General features: G+C 46.5%; 1 protein-coding gene across 1 annotated transcript in view; it reads right to left on the bottom strand.

Moving 5' to 3' along the window:
- Positions 1–24,708, bottom strand: part of Grid1 (glutamate ionotropic receptor delta type subunit 1) — a 749,675-nt gene that overhangs the window by 537,647 nt on the left and 187,320 nt on the right. Inside the window, exon 4 of the mRNA XM_052190670.1 lies at positions 13,818–14,023. Within this exon, the coding sequence (XP_052046630.1) occupies positions 13,818–14,023 (206 nt within the window). The remainder of the gene's footprint in view (positions 1–13,817; positions 14,024–24,708) is intronic.

Below are 24,708 nucleotides of genomic sequence, written 5' to 3'. Positions count from 1 at the left end.
CTGTGGACATCAATTAATGATGTATAAATGTTAGTTCACTCAGAATGACAACTATATTCATATGAAATGCTAACAAGGAGGAAAATAAGATGGGATCACTGAAATTAGAATTTTGTTTGAAAATGAAATGGAGTCTCACCTTAAGTTCTACAGAATACATTTCTGAGTGGTTTCCTGAAATAGTTCCTTCCCTGGTTCCCTTGCCTCAGCTCAGTGCTTTTTGGCAGTGTTCATTCCAAGGGTTGGTACTACCCTCAGTCCTTGCCCTGGTGTCCCATCCAGCCAAGCGAGACCACACAGAGCTTTCAGAAGCTTGAGAACAATCCTAGTCAGCCTGTGAGGGCCCCCACTACCTTAGGGATTGACTCCAGGCTCCCACAGGCATAAAACATCTTTTCCAGGCTCAGCCTCCTCTCCTCCTCCTTTTTCTCTTCTCCCTCCTCCTCTTGCTCCTCCTCTTTCTCCTCTCCCTCCTCCCCCTCCTCCTCCACATCTCTCTCTTGATGTTGTCACATTAAAAACTCCATTGCTCAAATGCTCACTCACCTTCCACACACAGAGCCCTGCTGCCACATTCAGCCCTGCTGAACGTCCTCTCATTTCTGTTCTTCCATACTGGCCCCTCCTACCCTTTAAAGCTCAGTTCAGACACTGCTTCCTACGGGGATCTTCTTCCACCCCAGGACAGTGTGTGAGCCTCAGAGGACACCCTCATGGCACCTACACTTGTATCTCCCTGCACTGTCTCACTTGCTAGAGGGGCAGCAAGTGCTCTTCAACAAACGCTTACTCGTCCAAGAATAAATGACTGGGGATGGTAGGGGAGGTAAACTGAAAACTCATTGCCTACAATGAAGGGCTTTTGTTTCTGGGTTTTAAACTTTGAATCCTATTCTTCAGGACTCCATTAACCTCACTGGAGTCCTATATAACGACCTCCCATTATATGGCAATGTAACGTATTACTAGATTTAATTATAACAGAATAATTAATGTCTGGATATCACTAGTTTGGACATAAAAATTAAATATTACCTTTAGTGTAACTGCTCTCTCTAACTTCATCATTTCACAGCTTGGCTTGGACATACTTCTGTTTTAATGAGAAGAACCTTTGTCGTGGAGTAAGTGATGCCAAGCAGAACATCTGGTCTGCAGCTTACCACTGGCCTTGAGGCCAGGCGCCACTGCATCTCTTTCTAGCTCCACCGTGAAAATATTATACCTGCTATCAGAAATTCCCGAGACAGATGTCCAGGTATTTTGGAAGATAGCTGAGGAACCCCTCCTTTCTTGACTTCAATCTCCTTCCATTACATCATGTAAAGGCAACCCAGAAGCAATGAGGGACCCTCGGAAGCTTTGACAAGTGAAGACGGTTCAGTCAAGTCAGAGAAAGGATGGTTGGCTCCCTTTGAGCCAGGAAAGCTCACCCTGAGCCTCCTTCCCTCTACCACATTCTTCCCTTCCAGGTTTCTCACAGTTCTTGCTTTGGGCATTGCTCCAAAGACTGTGATTTTGTGTGAAGCATCATCACATCTGCAATCATACATACACACCTGCAATCCAGAACTCAAGAGGTACAGGTGGGACGATGAAGAATTTGGGGCTATCCTTGCCTATATAATAAGACACTGTCGAAAGAAAGAAAGAAGAAAGAAAGAAAGAAAGAAAGAAAGAAAGAAAGAAAGAAAGAAAGAAAGAAAGAAAGAGAGAGAGAGAGAGAGAGAGAGAGAGAGAGAGAGAGAGAGAAGAGAGAAAGAGAGAAAGAGAGAAAGAGGGAGGGATGGAGGGGGAGGGAAGTAGGGAGGGAGGGAGGGAGGGAGGGAGGGAGGAAGGAAGATAAAGTAGATAGGGGAATGGATAGATCATACATACATACATACATACATACATACATACATACTTTACTGAATTCATTCTTTGCCTTCACAAAAGTTCTGCTTTCCCGACAGTGACTTTCAGATCACTGTCTAAAGGCAGCATCATGAACGCTCACACCACAAAGTTGAAATGCATGACATAATGTCCCCGCTCTAACACTTCCTCTCACCCATCCCTCCAGAAGCCTGTGATGAGCAGGCTCAAGCTTCCCTTTAGCTTGACAGATCACCTATATTTGAACTCTGGTCAACTACATGAAAAAGTTATTACCCTCAGGCCACCATGTGGCAAAAACATCAAAACTAGAATATTATAAAGGTCAAGTGAAGATGGTTGTCCAGCTGCTCTCCAGCTTCTCCAGCTTCTCCAGATTCACCAGATTCTCATTCCTGTCGGCTCTGACTATGGGCCCACAGCTGACTTCAGGACAAAACTGCCCAGCTGATCCCTTAATGCATTTTGACCCAAGGAAAGAATTAAAATGAATAAAATGATTATAGCTTTTCCAAACACTAAGTTGGAAAAACACTAAGTTGATTATAGCTTTTCCAAACACTAAGTTTTAGGATGATTTGCCATACAATAGACAACTGGAAGAAATGCCATCAGCCTCCTGTATGACATTGTTGCATTCTGAGACAGAAAGGATGGTCTTTTCCACGCCATGCTGCTGGTGTTCCTGGCTTCAACGTTTCTCACTCAGATCTCATAAACATAGACCTGGGATCCCCCAGGGTCTCTTTAAGGCAGGTATCATTACCTCAATTACTTTTGCTTACTGCCTGTCCACCTCTCTGCTAACACAGTAAACTCACCGCCCACCTGTTCCCTCCATGCACTGGTATTCCTGCCTGGAGGCGCGAGGCATGCAAATATGTGGTTTGTATTATACCTAGCTATCATTCCAAAGCGTGATTTTATTCCTTCTCAAAATTCTTTAGCTTTTCTCAAAGACTTTCATTTGGAGAACTGCCCACGGGAAGTTCACAGGGCTGCTGGCATCGGAGGACTCCCTATCCACAAAAGTCTATTGAGAACAGTGATATACAGCCCCGCCCAATGTGATGAGAGATGTGAAGTAATTTCCAACAGGGTATTCACAGCTGGGGGAGGAATTCCCAGGCTCACTAATTTTTTGTTTGTTTGTTTTTTGGTTTTGGTTTTGGTTTTTTGGTTTTTTAGTGCGGGTTTCTCTAGTTCGGTTTGTCAGCTTTTTAGGAGCAGAGACCATGTCTGCTCCCTAAAAGACCTAGAGATGAAGCCCACTGTGTCTTGGTAGTTGCCTGGCCATTGACAGGCTCCTGAGAGATTCCTTCACACATGAAGAGTAGCTCTAGAAACAGAAAACACTTGTGGCCATCTCTCTTTCCACATGCCTGTTAACCAGCAATATTGTGATGCCACTAAACAGCTAACTCCAGTGGGATGGGCCAATATAAGTTCAGATGGGAAATGGCCTAAGATGACCCTACCTGTTTTGGGACATAATCTGCAATATCCCAGGCAACATCTGGATCATCAGGAACACTGAGATTCCCTTCCATTTTTTAAAGTCTCCAGGATTCCCTGTGTTCTTTTCTGAGAACATTCTGAAATGTTTACAGTCCAGTTCTCAACCTCAATTGGATAACCAAGGACAAGAAATGGTCTGTTCCCTTCTTGCTGGCCCCTTCCCCCAATACCCGGAGCTGCAAGCACATCTGGTCTTCCTCACCCGGTTCCAGGGGTCATGCTTCCTAACAGAAAGTAAGTGGAGAAGCAGAATATTCCCAGGTTCTCCTCTGTGCCATTAACACTTTGTCCTTGACCTAAGCAGCCCCAAGCTGATTCGACCATCACAGTACATCATGGGTACATAGTCATCCCAAGGCACAATAACAAGGACAGGCCACTTCCTCTGTGCTCCAGCCTAAGCTCCTAAAAAGGCATCCCATGGTCATCTGAGTATCCGACAACCTCAGATCGCCTTGGTGAATAAAAGAGTAGGTGATACGGATGAAAGAAAGGGTACCTTTAGTTTTCCGTGCTCTGTCATCATTTTACTTTAAGTATTTCACTTCCTGCACCCCTTACGTGGTAGAAAACTACTTCCTACCTACATGCCCCAAGTGTCTCAGAGCTCCTTAGATAGTAGACATGGAAACGTTTCTCCAGGTAAACAGTTCCTTCCGTGTTGCACTGCCATGTTTGGTTTCTCTCATATTTGCACTTGTCTTGTATAAGCAGCAACTCCTTTGTCCCAAGCTCCAGGGTTCCAGTTGTGGACCACGATGCCTTTTGGTTACACTTTCCCTGACATTATGGCACAACGATATAGTGTACAGTGAACTGGGCACAGGGAGATGCTGAGCCATGCCCTGTGCAGCTAGGGAGTGAGTAATAGATGTACCTCTTGTAGCCCACCCCAAAAAACAAATAGATAAAGCCACTTCTCTCCAGGTCCACCATCTCAGTAGTAGATCACAATCACAGCCTTAACAGCAGCAAGCACTAGCACACAACCAAGTTAGTAACAGTGCATTCACTCAGAGTCAAGCCAGCACGTTTCTCCTCACCCTTGATGCACCATAGCTTTACACTCTCCATTCATACAACAGTCACAGGTGCCTCCTGATCACATAGAACCATGGCAGCAGACTCTGAGACAGAGGAAGGGGTACACCTGCCCCTCATGACAAACTGATGATTCTTAGGCTAATCATCCAGATCTGAATCTAATGATCCAGAGGAAGGATCCAGAGGACCATGCTAATGGGAAAACAAGGCTAGGGGAGTCAGAGAGGGAAATGGTGAGGCAGGTCTGCCTAGAACCTTGTCTTGCCCCTACTTCTAAGCAGAAGGCAGGCGTAAATGTTCTCTAGGGCCCATGATTTCCCAAGCAAACAGTTCTTCCAGCTGCCGGAGTGGGAGCAAGTGAGAGGGGCCCTCCTCCTTAGATGAAGCTCTCTTAGGTCAGTTGACCTGACCAACTCTACTGACAGACTCATGAATGATACTGCTGGGCTCCCCCAGAGTGTCCAGCATGCCTGCCCTATATGACTTTCTCCTTCATAGTGATATTCATAAAAGGCTCCCTGCAAAGATTTAGGAAAAAGATGGCTTCCCCTTGATCTGCTATGGGCAACAAGTCTCTTCCCACAAACACATAGTGTTCCAAGCTGGGCTTGGAGACAAGCTGCTCTGAAATATAGTCCACTGCACACACTCCCTACTCCACACTCCTGCTCCTCCAGCATTGTTGAAACAGCGGGTCAGCTGCTGGGTCCACAAACAGCCACCTTGATACATAAAGGCTGGGCCCATTACTCTTCATTCTATACTGCTTTCACCACTCTCGCCCCAGAGCTGAACAATGCTGAAACAAAATGAGAAAGCAGGGCAATGGCCCAAGCTCAACCCCAACCTCTTCCTTCCTGCAGGGGGCCGGGGAGGCCTGTCTTTCATCTGCATGTTGGGGTGATGATGGGATAGTCCCAACCCCACACACTGCCTTTCCTTGTTCATGTGACTTCACACATGTAACTCAAGGGGCGGAGTCTCTTACCCCTGGGCATCTCTATTGGCTCTTCTGGATCTCTGCTGTCTTCATATAAACCTGCATTAGTTTACAGGCCTGTTGATAAAAGACCCATGGCTGCTCATCCCATCATTTCAGATCACAGCTGGCCAGCATCATCCTCACGAGAGAGCCAGAGGCATTAATGTACCCAGATCAGTCAACCTTACCCAGATCTACTGACCAACAACCAAACACTATTGCTTAAGCACACTGAGTTCTAGAATGTGTGTTACACAACATCAGCTAACTGATACAAAGACTATCTATCTCCTCTCAAGGTGGACAACCTGCTCCAGTACAAACAGGAAGTGGCCAATAGCAAGCTCCTGCCAGCTCCAATAGGAAGGTTCCATATGGAGCTACCTTGTGCAGATCAATAACCCAGATGGGGACTGTATGGCTCAAACAACAAATTTTTTTTGAAGTGGACTCATGCCAATTCACACAGCTCCTCCTCACTTCTTCCCTGTACAACTCTTTCCTGTGGGTCCCCCACCAGGTCTCTTATCTAGACCCTTTGGCCATGCCACCTCAGAGAAAGCCTTCTAATCTGAAAACCCTTAATCCCTGGGTACTAAGGTACAATAGGGTAACTGAGTTATTCAGTTGCGGCCGGCTGCCTACACGTGTGTCTATTCAAGTTGCATCCCTCCTGGATGAAGGGACAAGCTGCAAATAAGACATAGGGAAGACTAACACTCTTCTCAGCTATTTAGTGACCTTCAAAAGATAGAACCCAAGGTCCCATCATGCCCATGCTTCAGGTTCCCCTGCCTACCCCTTCCTTCTCCCTCTCCCCATCTCTCTAATCCCAAGGGGAAGCAGGCCAGCTTCCTTGACCATCCCTGAGCATGGAGAATGAAGATAATGCAGACCAGAAGCAACACTCGGCAGAGAGTAATCACCAAAGTCCACTGAGTTTCATGCACTTTCTCTCCATGTTTGCATGGATTCCTCTTTGAAATAACAAAAAAAAAAATCAAACATTAAGTTCTTTCAAAGATGTTTACACAGGTGCTTCTGCTTGGCAAAACATTAAGAATGTGTTTACTCTGTGTCTTAGTTAGGGTTTTATGGCTGTAAAGAGACACCATGACCAAGGCAACTCCTATAAAGGGAAACACTTAGTTGGGGCTGGCTTTCAGTTTCAGAGGTTTTAGTCCATTATCCTCAGGGCAGGAAACATGGCGACATGCAGGCAGACATGGTGCTAGAGAAGGAGCTGAGAGTTCCACATCTTGATCCACAGGCAGCAGAAGAAGTGTTTCACAAAAGACATAACTTGAGCATATCTAAGCACACACCCATAGTGACACATTCCCTCCAACAAGACCATATCTCCTAATAGCACCAGTCCCTATGGACCAAGCGTTCAAGCAACTCTATGGAGACCATTCCTATTCAAACCACCACAGTATGTTCACTGGGCATCTGAGACTCTAAACAATGTTTGTCTTGAGTCAGGAGTCAGTGTTCCTGGGATCCTATAATCATCCATTTTCCAGGTCCTGAAAATGGGGTTAACAAACAGGGGCAGACTCCTGTCTTGCACATAACATTCTGGGCCACAGGATGGGAACCAGAGCAGGCAGTGGGTGGGTGGCTAATAAACCAGTTCTAGATGGAGGAGGTTTGTCCTGGAGACAGCAGCTCTAGATGGAGGGGGTGTGTCCTGGAGACAGCAGGTCCTGAGAGCAACTTTCCTCTCACAGCTACTAAGCAGCAAAACAGGAAGAATGCACCAGGAAATGACTTTTCCTCGTGATTTTGTTTCTAAGAAGTTCTAACAGAAAACAATGAACCTCTCCAATTCATAGCACTTTTGCTAAAGTGCCAGGCCTTTAAAATCCATAAACAGTGGGATATAATTAAATGCAAATGTGGGGCCTTATTCAAAAATTAATCTTTTATAATTAATTAGTAATTTAAAATATCCTGGTAAATGATACTTAAATGGCATGGAATTATGCTAGCTCAGAGTGATAAAGTCGTCTGCTAGAGATTTGCCGAGTCGGAGTGAGAGATATTTGCACATATCACGTGGGACAACAGAGGACTGAGATTCCTTAATTTACCTTGGCGACAAGTGTAGTAAAAAGGCTTTCTATGCAGATTGTAGGGGCCTCGCTTGCAGCAGCTGAACCAGAAAAGAAATTGCTTGGTGTCAACCCACTTGCATTAAGGATTAAGTTAGCCTCCAGCCGTGCTGTCCTGTCCTGTAGGCTGGGAGGCCAGGCTGAGGAGGGATGGATGAGGGGACCCTTTCAACCTTTGCTGCCCTCTGCATTCTGCCCAGCCTGAGCCAAAGGTGCCACATACTCCAAGCGTGACGACAAGCTGTCCCTGCAGTTGTCCCTCAGTCTTCCTCCTGTCCTTCTACTACAAAAGAGTCTGTAGGTGCCTTGCCACAAAGGTGTCACCTACTGCCATTGTCACCCTGACACTGCCTTTCCCTTCCCAGGATTGCAAAGACTGCCCCAGACCACTCTGCTGTCAGGAGGTCACCACTCTAGTTAATGCAGGTGCACACTGCAGTGTACATTTTTCATGGTGTGTGTGTGTGTGTGTGTGTGTGTGTGTGTGTGTGTGTGTGTGTGTGTATGTGTGTGTGTGTGTGTGTGTGTGTGTGTGTGTGTGTGTGTTCAGGTACCTGAGGGATTGTGCTAGCTTGCGTATCTGGTTTTATAAGTTACTATTTGGCTATATGCTTGAGTAGATGTGTGTCTGTCTGTGTCTGTGTGTCTGTGTCTCTATATGTGTATCATACATACTTACACACATACACACATACATACACACACGTGAGCTAGTCTCCCACACTTGCTTACACTGATGTTTATTCCCATTCCAGCTCTACATGTTCCTCTCTCTGTGCCCTGTGCTGGCTCCCACCACACGCCACAGATAGGCCAGGACTACTTCACCTAAAGAGGCAGCCTAGGCTGTTTGCTGACCTCTCCTGACCTAGAGTAGAATTCTAAGAGTAAGTCTTCCCAACGGCAGAAGTTTTAAGACCAAAGGCCTGGATTAAAGATCTGCCCTAGGTGTTAGGATTCCGTCTAAGCTCCACCCCACAATTACCTGGCAACAGCCAGGTATGCCCCTCCCCATCCTTACCTGGCTACAGCCAGGTAGGCCTGGTCTACTATAACAAGGGCTGCTCAGCCCCTCCTCTCTCTCTTACTCCTCTTACCTCTTATCTCCCTCACCTCTCTCACTCTCAGCTTCTCCCTTGCCCCCTTCTTGGGCTCTCCTCCCCTCCCCCTCTCTCCACATGGTCATGGCCGGCCTCTACTTCTCTACTCTCTCCCTCTCTGTGTCTTTCTCTGCTTCTGCTACCCCCTTAACTCCCCTCCCATGCCCTAAATAAACTCTATTCTATACTATGCCTGTGTGTGTGTGTCTGGTCCTTCAGGGGAAGGGACGCCTCGGCATGGGCCCACTGAGGCACCCCCTTGCCCCACACCACCGCAGAACATATTCTCTAACCTCTTTCTCTTTTTATGATCACAACACTAGGACTTGCTGAGTAGACAAAGGAGAATCCAAACATGAAAAAAGAAAACCCACCTTTATGCCTTTCTACACAAAACAAGAATGAAAAAAAAAAACCCACCCACTTATTTCCCTAATGGATGGAGAGGTTTTGGAGGCCCTCATAAGATAAGAGTGCAAGTGTCACACAGCCACTGACTTACAGATTTACATTCCTATAGAAAGGAGAGACTGCCTAACTTTTATGGGACACATAGAAATGGGAACACACAGGCACAGGGAAGGGGAAGCTGTGCCTGTCATCATGAACAAGGAACAAGAATCAACTATCTTCTACACAGGGTATTTTGCTAGTCTTTCATTTCTAACGAGACAAGGGAGATGGAGAGAAAGGGAAGGAGATACAGAATAAGTAAAGGAGAGAGAGGGACTGCGAACAGCAGAAAGCAGAGGCCCACAAGGATAAGGTGAAGAGACAAGATTCAAGAGCCCACACAGTCAGGGAAAGCCTCAGTGGGTGAGAGCCCCTGGTCACATCCTCTCTGTTAGTCCCTAAGGATGTGCCGTAGAGCATGGCCCAGGTGGACGCAAGGGGAAGGCTAGATCCTGCATCCTGGAACTTGGAATGGTGCTTGATTCACAGAAGGCACCAGACAGTGTGGGTATATGGGTGATTGAATAGATGGATGGGTAGATGGCAGATAGACTGTAACAAACGGAACACATCCAGCCAATGAAGAACAAACTGGCAGCGGAGAGCTGGTCGCCTCCATCAAACCTGACACAGAGAGAGATGAGAACAGGAAGACACGAGTCCTGATCCTGACTCAGGAGCCATCATCAGCTTAGCCTTGGTTTCATCAATTTCAGCTCTCACACATGACAGATGCCAAGATATCCAACTCCATCAGACTCTCGGTTTCCATTCAGTTAGTGCCAGCTCCTTCCTATAGAGCTAGCCTTGTTATTGCTGAGTCCAGGAAGCCTCCTGGACACTGGGGCTATGTCTCCCCAGCTACAGGCTACTTCCCCATCCTTCTGCCATTGTAGCTGTTCATACCTCTATCTTCCCTGACCAAGAAGAAAGTCCCACAGAAACAGGAACCAAGTCACAGTAGTGGGGCTCTTAAATCTGGAAATGTGACAGATGGAAGGGTGTGAGTGGAAGACAACTCCAGAAGCTGTTGGTGAGCAGGATTCCAGGGCGAGACCCTGATCTCAGTCCCTCTTGGCAGCTTCTGACTTCATTACTTGAGTTTTCCAGGTTCTGGAGTGAAATTAAAAGGCCCACGCCCACCTCCCAACCTTGTGAGCCAGCTGACATGTTTGAGTGAAGATAACATCAAAGATAAACTTACTAAAGCCATTTACCAGCCAGTGCCAAAGCCTCACTGGAAAGACAATGAGCCCAAGTTAAGATGACTGAAAGGAGTGACCCTTCCTCCAACGCCAAGAACTGAACACAGCAGGTCTTGCTGGAGGAAGAAAATGTTCAGCAAACCCCAAGGACATCCATGTGGTGATCACTGGCATTGCATGGGAATACCAGAACACTATCCTTCCAAGCTCAGCTACTCCAGGGTCAGGAGGCTTCTCCTCCAAGCTCAGCTGCTCCAGGGAATGTTTCTCCTCCAAGCTCAGCTGCTCCAGAGTAGGGCCTTCTCATTGCCTTGACTTTGCTGTTGTTTGTATTTTACTGTTGTTTCAGAGACAGCATCTTTGCACATGATAGCCAACTGTTCTACACCACGCCAAACACTTAGCCTTCTCATTACCTTTTAAAGACAAGGTGTTAGCATCATGGCTGGTGAGCCTGACTTAAAAGACTTGAGAGGTGAGGACTAGGAATCAAGACTGAGTGGTAAACAGTACTGGGAGTGGGTCCATGAGCCCACAGGAACCTGGGCAGGCACCAAGGCCTCAGTCTCCTACAACCCACCCTTCCCAGGAATCATCGAGATCAGAGTCTGGGCATCTGCTAGCCCCAGGCACCACTGTCCCTCATGATGGGGAATCACAGACAATCCAGTGCTATGTAACCCCCGGGGCCAAGGGCTGATAGCACTGATCTACTTCACTAAGGTCACTATTTAGGGAAGCAGCTCCCAACTTGGTTCACAGACAGCCTGGCAGGTCACAATTGGCAGAGCTTCTGACTAACAACAAAGAAAGTGTCAGCCACAATAGCAGATTCGCCTTCCGGAAAATGTAAGTTTCCAGCGGAGCTACCTGGTTTCATCCACTCCCACTGGGGCATGCTTTCTGAAGGGGGCAAAGGAGGCGATGCAGCTGGGAAGCCCACACAACCACCGTGCTCACACAACCACCACAGCTCTTCTGTGCCCTCCCAATTAACACCATGGCGCTGATCACTGTCCTGTAGGCTGAAAGGCATTTACTTTCCCATACAGGGCTTAGAAGGTCATAAAATGCAGACAGTGGGGTCATCCTCGTGGGAACTCATGGGACTCATCATTCTGCACTAACAAAGGGAAAACTGGGTCAATCTGCCTAAGGAGCAATGGCTCTGGGCAATGACAAAGCCCCTATACAGGACTGAGTTCTCCATCTTTTGGATGACTTGCATGCCTAGACAGCTGGACAGAGATGTCCTCCTCTGGCATCCAGGTCCATTTGCCATCTATGTTTACACAGTAAGGCTCTTAGAAATGAGGCATGGGGAAAGCTTTCAAATATCTCTTCCCTCTCTAGAGCTGGCACAGCCACATGAGTCCACGACAAAAGGTGTAGCACACTGTGTCCTCTGTAGCCACCAACCATGGAGGAGAGGCTCGGGAACAGGCCACACCTAGCCTGGAATTCCATCCCGTCTCTCAGTAAAAATGTCTTTGTACAAATCACCCAGCAACTGCTTTTTGGTTTCCTCATCTGCAAAGTGTGCTGCTGAGGAAGTGGGCAGCAGGGGCCAGGCCTGCTGTAGGCATCAGGAGGAGACGGCTTCCTCGATTCCTGATGGCATCGAAGGGATCCTGACATCGGGACTTTCATTTTAAGAGCTGAAAGAAAAGTCAGAGGAGGTATGTCCTTCTACTCAAAATTCAGTGCTTTCCCTCACACTCAGTCTCCAGACAAGGGAAGGAGCCACCCCAGTGAAAGTCTCGCCCCCAACCACCCAGAGACACAAAGATTTTGTGAACACAGTCTGAAGGATTAGAAAAGACAACTGGCTAAAGCCAAGCAAAGTGCACCCTGCACCACAGGACTTTGCATATTAATCATTTGGAAATAACATACTTGGGCCAGTTACAGTTGAGTGTAAATCCTTCTGGGGCCTAGAAACAAGAAAGGCCTAGATCCATGTAGGAGGAAAATATATGTGTATATGCAGCTAAAATGAATGGATGCTAAGAAGCCTGGTACCAAAAGTTGATCATTACTGCCTCCTCCTTCATCGCCATCTTAACAGATGCCAAACTGGACTGTGAGGACCAAGCAAACTGATCAATGTCACACAGATAGGAATTAGATCAGAGACTAGATCCAAATCCATGGAACTGCAAAGCCCATTTTCTTTCCTCTCCCAAGCTTCCCAGCAGGCCAGTGGCATAGAGGAAAGGAAAAGCAGGAAGGCCAGGGGCTTAGCATGAGAGGGAGGAGCTGGGAAGCTGGCAACAGAATCTGTGGACACTCTCCCCAGGCAGAGCCTGAGTCTGGCAATAAACAACAGAGAGAAAAGTCACCCCCCCCCCCCCCCCCCCGAGAGCAGCCTTCTGCAAATACACCACTGGGAACATTCTGAGAAAGGCTGCACATGTCGGTACTGCTAATCCAAAGCTGGATCACTGCATAGAGAGAAGACTGTTCTGGTGAAGAAGCTGAGAAGCCACAGGACAGCACAGCCTGGCTGACCACCAGCACAATTGGGACCTGATTAGCGGAGAGCGGCGGGGCTGCTGGCCAACTACACCAAATTAAGCGTTCCCAATGTTAAGCTCTCCAGCAGTGGGCTTCGTGCTGGTTCCTGGTGCATGAGGTAGCATTTTGAATGATAATTAATTAGAGGGGAAAGCAGAATAAGCAAGCAAAGTACATCAGATGAAATTAGTGTAATCCTGCCTTTCTCTTTCATTCTCCCTTCAATCAGAGTGGGCCGGCCAAGGTGGCTGGGGTTCTGTGAGAAACTCTGGGGGATCAGCCCACTGCTCTATGAGCCCATAATCCATTGGGCCCTAACTTGTTCCAGACACACCATACTCCCAATAACCCCTTTCCCCCCCCCCCCCAAACAAACTCAATCCCAGGGAGTGACGAGTAACTACCTATTTATTGCCTCTCTGCCATGAGACCACTAGAGCCAACACCAATTGGTCAGCTCATTCTAGTCCACAGTTACGGAGCCTGAGCTCAAATTAGTGATTCTTTGTTAAATCGGTGGGCCTTCCTTGTCTTCATTAGAAAGTCTCCATCCCTAATAGAGGTGTTCTTCACGGATCCGAACAAGCACCTAAGAATAATGCTCACTCCAGGTATCACTTGATATGCAACAGACACCTCCATCAAATGTCAACAAATCCCACGGCACACCTTCCCACTTCTCCAGAGAGCTAGAAATTCACTTCATCCCTATAGGTGTATGCCTGTTAACAAAGAAAAGAAAATTAAAGGGAACAAAAATGCTGGGTTTCAACTCAAAGGATTCAGGCAGTAACATAAGCAGCCCCAGAACCTCCTCACAGTCAGTGAAGGAACTGAGTCACCTGCTGAGGACAAAACTGTGTCCAAGTCACATTCAGGCCTCTTCCCGAATGGTCAGGTGCTGTGGGCTGAGCCCTCTGTTCTCTGTTGATTCTGGTTCACACCTGGTCCATTCAGCAGCCCTGGGCACCAGGCATGAGTGGCCTCAGAACCCACGACCTACCTCATTGATGAAGGAGTGTGCCCCTTGTGGGCTCAGCAGTAGAATGGCACGGCGCAGCGTGTCCCGGTAACGATTCAGCTCCTCCGTCTTCATGGTGGTGAAGAGGCTGGTGAACACGTGACTGATGTTCTTGTCCACCTTTTGTAAAGAGACGTCAAGACCCAGCCGTGAGGCCTGATCCAGGAAGCTTTGAAGCCCACGGATATCTGAGCATGGGAGAAGAGGGGGGAAAGAATCATTTTTAAGTGGGGAGGGATCTATCTGGGAGGGCAACTAACCCAACAAGCCCAACCCCAACAATCACCAGAAAAAACGAGGGTCTCCATCTACTTCACTTATTCAGAGTAGGCTGCAAGGCAGCAACTTAGACCTAGTATCCCTCATCAGCATCAGGCCCAGGATATAAGGTGGTTGTCCTGTAGCATCAGGAATCCTTTCTGCCATCCAAACTATACCAGAATCACCCTTTGTAACAAGCTCTCGGACTCTCCCATGTGCTCTGAGTTCTGGCAGTTCTGCCCTCCAGGCTACGTGGACTGGTGACCCCGCGCCAGGTTTCCCTCATCTCCCGCTATACCTCATGAGGTGTGTCGATAATCCACAATCAGATAAGACAATTAACTACCCTGAAAAGAAGCAATCTAAGATTTGGTTAGGCCATTAACCCTGGGCCATTCTCTAACCCTCTGAACATCAGCATCTCATGTGATGACTCCTAGCCAATGGAAGAGGCTGTATTTTGCTTCAGGATCTGATTTATTTTTTCTTCCTGGAATTTCTTTCCTCCTGCTTTGTCCCAAGAGGTGACTCATCCCAAATCCAATCAGAAGCTCATGTTCCAGCTGCTTCAGAGATAAATATATGGACAAAGTCCTTTACTGAGACTTTCCCAGTCTTCAGATGGAGTCCCTACAAGATAAGCTAATGAACCAATTGTTCGGAGTGTGGGAGTTTAGTGTGAATCCTAAAGCCCAGAAAGATGGCACATTCACTGACTTGTTGTGAGGGGCCAGGTGCCATTTTACTCATGGACCAAGAGTTCCCTTTGCTGACTAACCCACACAGTGTTTCATTTCTGTCATTTGTAGCCTAAGTTGTCAACACACAGGAAAGCTATTTGTGCCCAGCCTAAAATGTCTCCATTACCTCTATTATCCTGCACCAGGGACAGAGCTTCCACAGAAGGCTGAGTATCTACCCAGACCACAAGACCGCCATACTCATGCCCTGGGTGCCTATGCAGCCCCAGTCAAAAAGAGCAGTGCTAACTAAACAGGTTTTGCTCACCAGTTCTTCTCTAGATTGCTTCCTTCTCGGGTCTGTCACACAAACATATAAGAAGGAATCAAGGACCTGCTATAGAGTCCCTGGGCTTGCCTTGGTGAGAAGACAGATTTACCAGAAAGTCTAGTCTCAGCTTCACTGTAGCAGGAACAGTTTCAGGACTACCACAGGGGGATGACCAAGAGTAGGCCCTGAGATCCTCCTGGGACCTCTAAGAGATCCTTAAACTCTCAGGCAAAGTGTTCCTCCCCTCTCCTCTGGCTGTGGACTGTATAAGGAAGAAGGGTAAGCAAGCCAAGAGGAAGGAGCAAGGCAGTCAGCAGCGTTCCCCCCTAATCTCTCTCCATTCAGTTCCTGCCTCCAGGTTCCTGACTATGTTCCTGCCCTGACTCCCTTCAATGAAGGCCTATGACATTGAAGTCTTGACCAAATAAACCCTTTCCTTCCCAAGGTTCTTTTGATCAGAATGTTTTATCACAGCAACAGAAAGCAAACCAAAACAAGAAGTACTCTTATTTTTTTTAATTAACACAATAACTGGATATGTGTAGATCACAGTGAAATGTTTTAATACACATATACACTCATTTAATACACAAGCAAGTCAGGTAAATTGGTTCATCTATTACTTTATACATGATCAGAGCATCCAAAATAGTCTCGTCCAACTATTTTGCAGAATTTAACACAAGTTCTTATAACAACTCAAGAACTTAATTCCCCAAGAGGACCCTGTGTCTGATAACCAGCTCCCTCTCCCTTCCCATCCCCCTCCCCGGCATCTAGTTACCACTCCTACTCTCTGCTATGAGATCAGCCCTATGTTATTTAATTTTATTTTTACTGAAAATAGATTTTTTTTACATAAAACATATTCTGATTATGGTTGTCCTTTCCTTCAACTCTTCTCAGATCCTCCCCACCTCCCTACCCACCCATGTCCAAATCCTTTATTGCTTTGTGTCTCATCAAAAATTAAACAGGCATCAATACTAATAATAATTAATAATAATAATAAACCTGTAACCTATATAGGATAATACAAACAAACAGAAAAATAAAGAGCCAAAAATGCATAAGAAACATATGTAGATTCATATATATATATATATGTATGTATGTATGTATACACACACCCTGTGTCTGATAACCAGCTCCCTCATACACACGCACACATTGGCACACATAGGAATCCTATAAAACACAAAATGGAAATCATATATAAACAAAAAAAACAAAAAGAAAAGAAATACAAAATACCCAAACAAAGCATTATGAGATGAAAAAAATCTACCATTGAATTCATTTTGAATTGGCTATCTACTGCTGGGCACATGGCCATCCTTAAGAGTGATTTTGTAACTCAGGAGATGCCTCATGCTGGTGAGGATGTGGAGCAGGGGGAAGCAGTCTTCCATTGCTGGTAGGAGTGAAACTTGTACAGCCACTCTGGAAATCAACTTGGCAGTTTCTCAGAACATTGGTAATAGATCTACCTCAAGACCCAGCTATACCAGTCCTGGCCATATACCCAAAAGATACTCTACTACACCACAAGGACACTATGCTCATAGCATCTTTAATTATAATAGCCAGAAACTAGAGACAACCTAGACATCCCTCCACTGAAGAATGAATAAAGAAAGTGTGGTACATTTTCACAACGGAGTATTACTCTACTATTAAAAACAATGTCATCATGAAATTTGCAGGCAAAAGGATGGAACTAAAAAAGATTATCATGAGTGAGGTCACCTGGACCCAGAAAGACAAACATGGTATGTACTCAATTATAAATGGATATTAGCTGTATCCATTAATAATACATTAGTATTATTAGTAAAAGATAATCATGCTACAGTCTACAGACTCCATTAGTAAAAGATAATCATGTTACAGTCTACAGACTCAGAGAAGCTAAGTAACAAGGAGGGCTCAACAAGGGAGTGCTTGAATCTCACTGAGAAAGGGAAATGGAGTAGAATAGAATAGAATAGAATAGAATAGAATAGAATAGAATAGAATAGACATGGTGAGTGGACAAGGGTGGAGGCAGAGGAATACAGAACTGGGAGAAACAACGAGAATCAGGAAGGGGAAACATCTCTTGGATGAGCTAGAAACAAGGGCAATGGAATCCATAAGGGTGACTCTAGCTAAGACTCCTAGCAATGGGGGATATGGAACCTGAACTGGCCATCTCCTGTAACCAGGCAAGACTTCCAACAGAGGAACTGAGACACCAACCCAGCCACAAAACCTTCTCCCCACAATTTGTTCTAACTACAATATGTGTAGGGGTAAAGATGGAGCAGAGGGAGTCACTAATCAATAACTGGTCCAGCTTGAGGCCCATGCCATGAAAGGGAGCCCACCCCTGGCACTGCAAACAGCATTCTTCTGTGCTTGCAGACAGGAGCCTAGCATAACTGTCATCAGAGACGCTTCACATCAGAGAACTGTCACAGAGAAGCAACTGATGGAAACAGATGCAGAGACCCATAGCCAAACATTAGGCAAAGCATGAGGAATCCTAAAGGAAGAGGGAGAGGAAGGATTGTAGGAGCTAGAGGGGTCAAGAACACCACAATAAAGCACACAGAGTTAACTATCCTGGGCCCACAGGAGCTAACAGAGACTAAACTGCCAACTCGAGAGCATGCATGGGACAGACCTCGACCCTCTGCACAGACGTTGCAGTTGGGTAGCTTGGTCTTTATATGGGAAGACAGCAGAAACAGGGGCTGTCCCTGACTTTGTTGCCTGGCTTTTGAAACCTTTCCTTCTACTGGGCTGCCTCATCTAACCTCAATAGGAGAAGCTAGATGTGTCTAGTTTTGCTACAACTTTACATCCCAATGCTGGCTGATATCCATAGGAGGCCTCCCTTTTCTGAAGAAAAATGGAGAAAATTAATTAGTTAATTTTTAAAGAGTGGTTTTGTGTACCCAATGAGACTTCACTGAAGAAAAATAATTTTCTACTTGCAAGTGGGCATTAATTGGAGATAGCTCCTGGGTTAGGGATGGGGACTTGTGCCCACTTCTCCTCTAAGGGCTGGGATCCTATCTGGTACCTTGTACATCTGTGAGTCTCGATATTTATTCCCATCTACAGTAGGAAGAAGGATCTCTGATGGTGGCTGAATAGTACACGGACCTATGAGTCTAGCAGAATGTCATTAAGGGGTCATCCATTGCTACCTATGCTCCTTTTGCTGTTCTTGGCCACCTAAGCAGCGTTGAAGACCTCACGGAGTGGGCCTTACATCCAATTAGATGTTGGCTTGCTATATCCCACAAGCTTTGTGCCACCATTTCACCAGCACACATTGCAAGCAGGTCACCATTTTAAACTGAATGGTTGGTAGCTGGGTCTGTGGCTGCATTTCCACTTTGGTAGCATGTAACGTTCCTTCCAGTACCATCAACTCCTCACTAGTAGTGAAGACCCTCGTTAGGCACCAGCCAAACTTCTACATGTTCAGTGAGTTGTATAGGTGTTATCCCTAGCAATAGGGCCTTACTATGAGCTTGTACAAATCAAGCAATATATTTGGCAATAGTCTATTCAAGCATTTATTTTTTGCAGCACTATTCACAATACCCAAACTGTGAAATAAACCTAAGTATCCACGGATGGATGGATGGATGGATGGATGGATGGATGGATGGATGGATAGAGAAAATGTAGAGTATACTATATATTGGAATACTATTCAGCCATAAAGAGTAATGAAATCCAGGCACTTGTGGAAACCTAGAAGGACTGTGTCAAGTGAAAATAAGTCAGGTACAGCAAGCATGCCTCTGCTTCCTAAGAGTAACAGAGAGTGGAGGGACACTTGGTGGAGATAGTACAAAGGTGCAGAAACACAGGTGTCTGGAGAAGCTATCAATTTTCAGAAATACTCAATATAGGTATCAACCCTCTCCTGAATATAACACTGCCCATTATAACCCAGAGACGATCTCAGCACCCAGCAGCCAGTGTAGTATACACAGTGTCTCCAAGTAAAGTAGATGGCTGCCTTTATTAGGCCCCTAGGAATAGTCTTTCCAGTCCCATGCCTTTTCCTCTACTCTTTGAACATCCCTCCATCTTCGTTCTGGCCTTGGCTACACTGAGAGCTTTGACCTATAGGCAGAAGTAAACTTATCATAAACAGTGTTATGAGCAATTGTATATTTCATTCTGCCATTGCACTCAGCTACTACTATATAAATACCCTCAGGGGAGCCTGCTGATGAGATGCTAAGACACACAGAGGAAAAATCAGGCTGGTCCCCAAGCAATCACTGTGGTCACATGCCAGCAGAGCCTAGAGTTGAGTGTGGCCAGGGCAGAGCAACTGGGCTGAACTATCGACTCATCAAAAATAACAAATGACTCTTGTTCTAAGCCTCTGAGCTTGGGAACGGCTTGATTACCAGCAGTGACTGCCTGAAAGGCTAAGGTCCTGGGCAGGATTATATCTGATCCTCCCCATCAAGATGTAGAAAAGGAGTAAGGCCTTTACCTTTAAAAAGATCACCTGTGGCACTGTCCACAGAGGATGCAAGCAAGACCCAAGAAAGGCCACGTGGCCTTGGGCAGCTTTTCCAGGGCTCCAGCAGTTCTCTGTGCCCTGTGGCCTAACCTATGACCTAGATGTGATCACAGCAGACAGGGAAAGCAGGGAAGACCCTGAGGCCCCGCTACCCTCTCCTGCTCTCTCAGCACCTTTTAAGAGAGCAGTGAATTGGTAAAGTGGCAGCGAGCTACCACATCCACAGAATGTTTCTACACATTTATACAGCGTGCACACCATTAAAGCTCACATGGTGTCATAGGACCACCATGTGGCATCGGTCATGGCGGCACAACCTGCAATGTCCTCCTGGAATGGAAGTCTGCTACAGTCCCTCTTCTGGTGCCCCTTCCTAAAAACCTCTCACTCCACAGCACGATTTCACATCCTTAGAGAGAAGAAGATGCATGACTGGGTGGCACTTGTCAGGACACACAGATACTGGCAAGAAGATGTACATGCTAGGGGAAAAGGCCCCAGAACTCTTCCATGCCCTCGACACTGCATTTCTGGCTTCTTTCCAGGCTTCCCCAATGAAACTGAGCCATCAGGAAGAGTTTTATAAGTTCCCGTTAGCAACAGCAAGCTCTTCACTCCTGGTATCAGCGATGCAGCTAAAGGCAGCGTTCCCAAGAGACCTCATCCCTAGCCACACCCGCAGCTCCCACTTGGCTGAAAAGGTCAGTCTCAGCCTCTTTTTCAGCTGTACTCGGGGAGGGCTGGAGCAAAGGACCAGTCAGAGCACAAGCTGACTTCATCACCTTCTACCTGTTCTCCAAGAACAGGACCAAGGAAGGAAGAGTCTTGTCCAACCCAAGTCACTTTCTCCTTGCAAGAGGAGCTGCAATGCCACGCTACTTGGCTCTACACTAAAGCCAGCTGTCCATTCTGCTGCTTCTCAGGAAGGTAGAACTCCCTCAAACAGGATGACTGAGGGGCTGCCGTGTACTCTGGGCCTTAACCCAGGCCCATGCTAAATAAAGCCTTCCCAACCTTCAGACTGGCTGATGACCCCAAAAATGGAACTGTCTAGGGTCATACCTGGGGTCTACTCAGAAGGGACCCCTGCTTTTCTGAATGAGCAAGAACAAGAAAAAGCAGTGGTTTCTGCATTCCACAGAGGCAGTGAATGAGTCCCATCCTCAGAGGAAGCAGGCCTTCCTCTGGCAAAGCTAGGATGGACCTCCAGTGATGTCTCCTCCAGATTTCCTGTCCTCTCTTAGAGTCTCGAAAGCTCTGGTCATCAGAAGTCTTTCCAATCCCTAGTCTGACTGAGTAAATGCTCCTGCAGTGCTCACCAATGATTCCTTCCTCAGATAGCCACTGAGTGCTTTCTCTGTGTGGGATTTCCTCCCTGGGATCTGGAAACTAAAACTGAATGAGCCCACAGTGGGTGTTCCTGCTGTCATGACTTACACTGGGGTAAGGGTGGAGCTGAAAACAGGCCTAGAACAAATAAACAATGGAATAGATAATTTTCAGTACTGACAAGCTCTGATGAAAATCCACATCGGGCAGAAGCAAATAACAGGGGTGGGAAGAAGAAAGCCCCCTGTGAGAAAGCATTGGCGAGGAGGCAGTAGGTCGGAAACCCCTTAGAGAAACCAGACAAAAGAAACAAATGTCTGGAAAGTTCCAAAATGAAGCATCTTCGACAACAGATGAAGGAGAGCATTGGCCATCTGGTCACTGGGGCCTGGAAGACAACAGAGTTACCAGAGAAAGAAAAGAGATGTCAGCAGGGACCAGGGACCATCAGAGGCAGAGGGGTAGATGCAGGTCCCATGCCTGTCCCTTCTCCCTACTAAGCATGGCCTGGTGCTGCTGCTTAGGGGCCACTCTGGTCAAAGTCTACCTTTGTCTGTGTCACTGTGTTCTAAAGCTCCTGCCAAAGTCATCAAAATGGTGACATTCTTCCTCTTCATCTTCACAACGTGTCTCCACAAGAGACTTGTCCTGAAGTCCTCTCATTTGTAGGACTCCAGGCACTGCGGCCCTTCCTTTGCCAATCATTTCTGAATCTCTTGCGCATTCACTGTGCACAGCTAACTCTGGGCTGCCCTCCGATAGCTCACTTCACATTTTCTCTTTCATCAGAGGCCTACATCTTCCCCTGCTGTGGCCTCTGCTTCTGCTAAGCACCTTGGCTTCATCTTCCCTAGAACTTCCAGGGTTCACCACCAGCTCTTCTCGGAGACTTCTGCAACAGCTTCCTATGAAGTCTCCTGTGTCTGCATACTAATGCACTGTGCTACAATGCTCTCTTTAAGGTCATATCTGAGTATAATGTAGCCTGCCTCTAACCTTCAATGAGTAACACAAAAACACAAATTTATTTAAAAGTTGCCAAGAAATTAATAACCTCAAAGGTATCAATCAATCAGATTACAAGCAAACAAAAAGCCTTCTTAAGATTTTATCGATGTACACAAAATAAGCTCACGCATCTTAACTTGGACTAAGAAGCAGTCTGGAGCAAATGGCTTTTCCTTTGTTCATCTTTGTGACTCCATCAGCTATCCTCATTACCTAACCAGGAACCTGGAGATCGGAAAAAGACATCTTTTGCCCTTCTCTGGAGATTGTGTGCATGTACATGCATACACATACACACACACACACACACACACACACAGGAATGCATACAACCCTCCACCTACAGCATGTTTCTTCAAATCTCTCAGCCCCACATCTCCATCAGGACCCAGTTCAGACCACTCTGAGACCCTCTCAGTTCCCAGGGCTGGAATGTATGCCGCCTTCAAAATGAGTTAGACTAAACAATATGTAAAACTAGGAGGTGGGTACACGGGAAGAAGGAAGTGGATCTTCCTCGACTCTCTATTTACTCCAGGCTCAGTATCTACCACAAAGACAGGACCACAGACATCTATGGAATTGTTGAACCAGCCAATGCCCCAGCCTGAACCCCAGTGTGACTTCAGCAAGCACACACCACTGACGGCAAAGCTGTATTAGGCAAGGAAGTGAAAATGTGGGAATTTTTTTTTTTCAAAAATCTAAAGTTGCATCTGTGATGGTCTTCCTCCTTCTTAAAGATCAGACAGTCACCTGGTATTTTAAATACTGTCTTTCTCGAAAGTAATTGAAATGAAAGAACACATTTTGAACTGCTTCCCCTACTCTTTCAATGTCTGAGAAAGACCCAGGCACGGAGAGTACACTCAAAGAATATTTTACCATCTGTAATGCACAGTGATATGCACGAAGGCTGCCACCTCGCACCCAGGAGGAGTTCCCAGCTAGAAGAGCTTGGAGATTATTGGCAAATTTTCTAAAGGCTGAGACAGAACTTTGAGTCTCCACATTTTTTTTACACTTCCTTTCCTATCTGGGATCCCAAAGATAGCTTTTGAATTTCTTCCCAGATATAGTTCATCCATCCTTATTAAGCCTTCTGTCCAGGTGCCACACCTCCTTTTTCACCCTCTCCCTTCCCCCCTACCAGCTCCAAAGTCTCCATCACCATCAGGGGCATGGGGCAGCTACCGGAGCAGGGTATGATACGCCTGGGTGCACAGGTGAGGAAGTTATACACGCTAATGCGTGTCAAGAACACACAGCACAGAGACTTGCTGTGATGCCAATCATACGAAACAGCCCTGTCTAGCTCAGAATCCTTTTGTGTCTCATGCCTTCCTTCCATGGCTTTCCAGTTCTGCATCTTTTCTTTCCATTGTCTCTCTCCTTCTTCCAACTTCTCTTCCTTCCTGTCCTAGCACTGCTCTGAGTCACACCTGGGATGGATAACAGAGCATCTGAGTTCAAGGGTTTTGCAGCTCTACCCGAAAGAAAACCCCATCTTCACAGGGACTGACCTAAAGGCAGGGAGGGAGAGCTCCCTCTGCCATTCCGGGAGCACACCTTAAGTGTGGGATCTCTCTGCTTGCTAGCTGCATGTTCTGAATAAATTAACCTATACTTTCAATCCATGCAGACTAGGGAAGTCACCAAGAAGGCTGATGTAGTAACAAGGGGACCAGAGACACACAGGTGTGGCCATCACAATAATAAAACAGGAAGCGGATTATTATTTCTCATGGCCTGGCAAAACCCCTCCAAAGCCAGGCAGGGGCTGTCTTCAGGTGAGGAGGATATTTGTGACACAGTATCCTCAACAGCACAGTGCCTCCTGTTCTGGGCCTCAATGTCCTAGTCAGAACTGACCACAGTCAAGGAAGGTCCAGACCATAGTCAGGGCCACCTCTGGAATGAGTGTCACCCACCAAAAGCTATCCCTTGGTCTGGGATTTCCTGTGTTCTGTTCATTGGTATCAGGGTTCCTGCTGCCGCTCAAGGTTGGCCAATTCCTGGAGGTAGTCCCAATGGCCCCACATACCCCATTCCAAGTAAATCAACCCATCCAGAGCCCACCATCCAACCACCTTCTCTTTGTGTTCTCATACTCCAGGACATAATCTACCTGCCCTAATCATCCCACGGCCAGGGACAGCCTACTACCCAAAGTCCACTGCAATCACTCATGCCAGCCAGCTCTTAGCCTGATTTCCCTCCTCTCCCGCTCACCACAGGGAAGGCCCCAGCTCACACACATCCCTGTCCCATTACTTCCCAGTGTCACCTCTCCTCCCTTGATACAAGCTGTCATTTCCGTGGCTATCTTCTTATGGCCTTCTGCCATTGCCGTAGCTAGATATTAATAATGTCTGTATTAGGACTGCCGTGTTTGCCATTGCAACACTATTGACAACGTCAAGATATAGAATCAAGCCACACATCTATCGGCAAACCCATGGATAAAGATGAGTGCTATTTACTCACAAAGGAACGCGATTCACCACAGAAAAAAGAATAAAATCCTGTCATGTGCATGTGATCTCTTTCATATAGGGAGTGTGAAAAGATGAATTTATAGAAATCTGCCTTGTAATGGCTGGCTGGCATTTGTGTAAACTGAGGGGATGGATGAAAGGGCCAGACTCCAATTTTAAATAAATAAATAGATAGATAAATAGATAGATAGATAGATAGATAGATAGATAGATAGATAGATAG

This window comes from Apodemus sylvaticus, chromosome 8 (assembly GCF_947179515.1).
Source record: "Apodemus sylvaticus chromosome 8, mApoSyl1.1, whole genome shotgun sequence".
Lineage (NCBI taxonomy): Eukaryota > Metazoa > Chordata > Mammalia > Rodentia > Muridae > Apodemus > Apodemus sylvaticus.
This window is presented reverse-complemented; position numbering and strand designations above follow the sequence as displayed.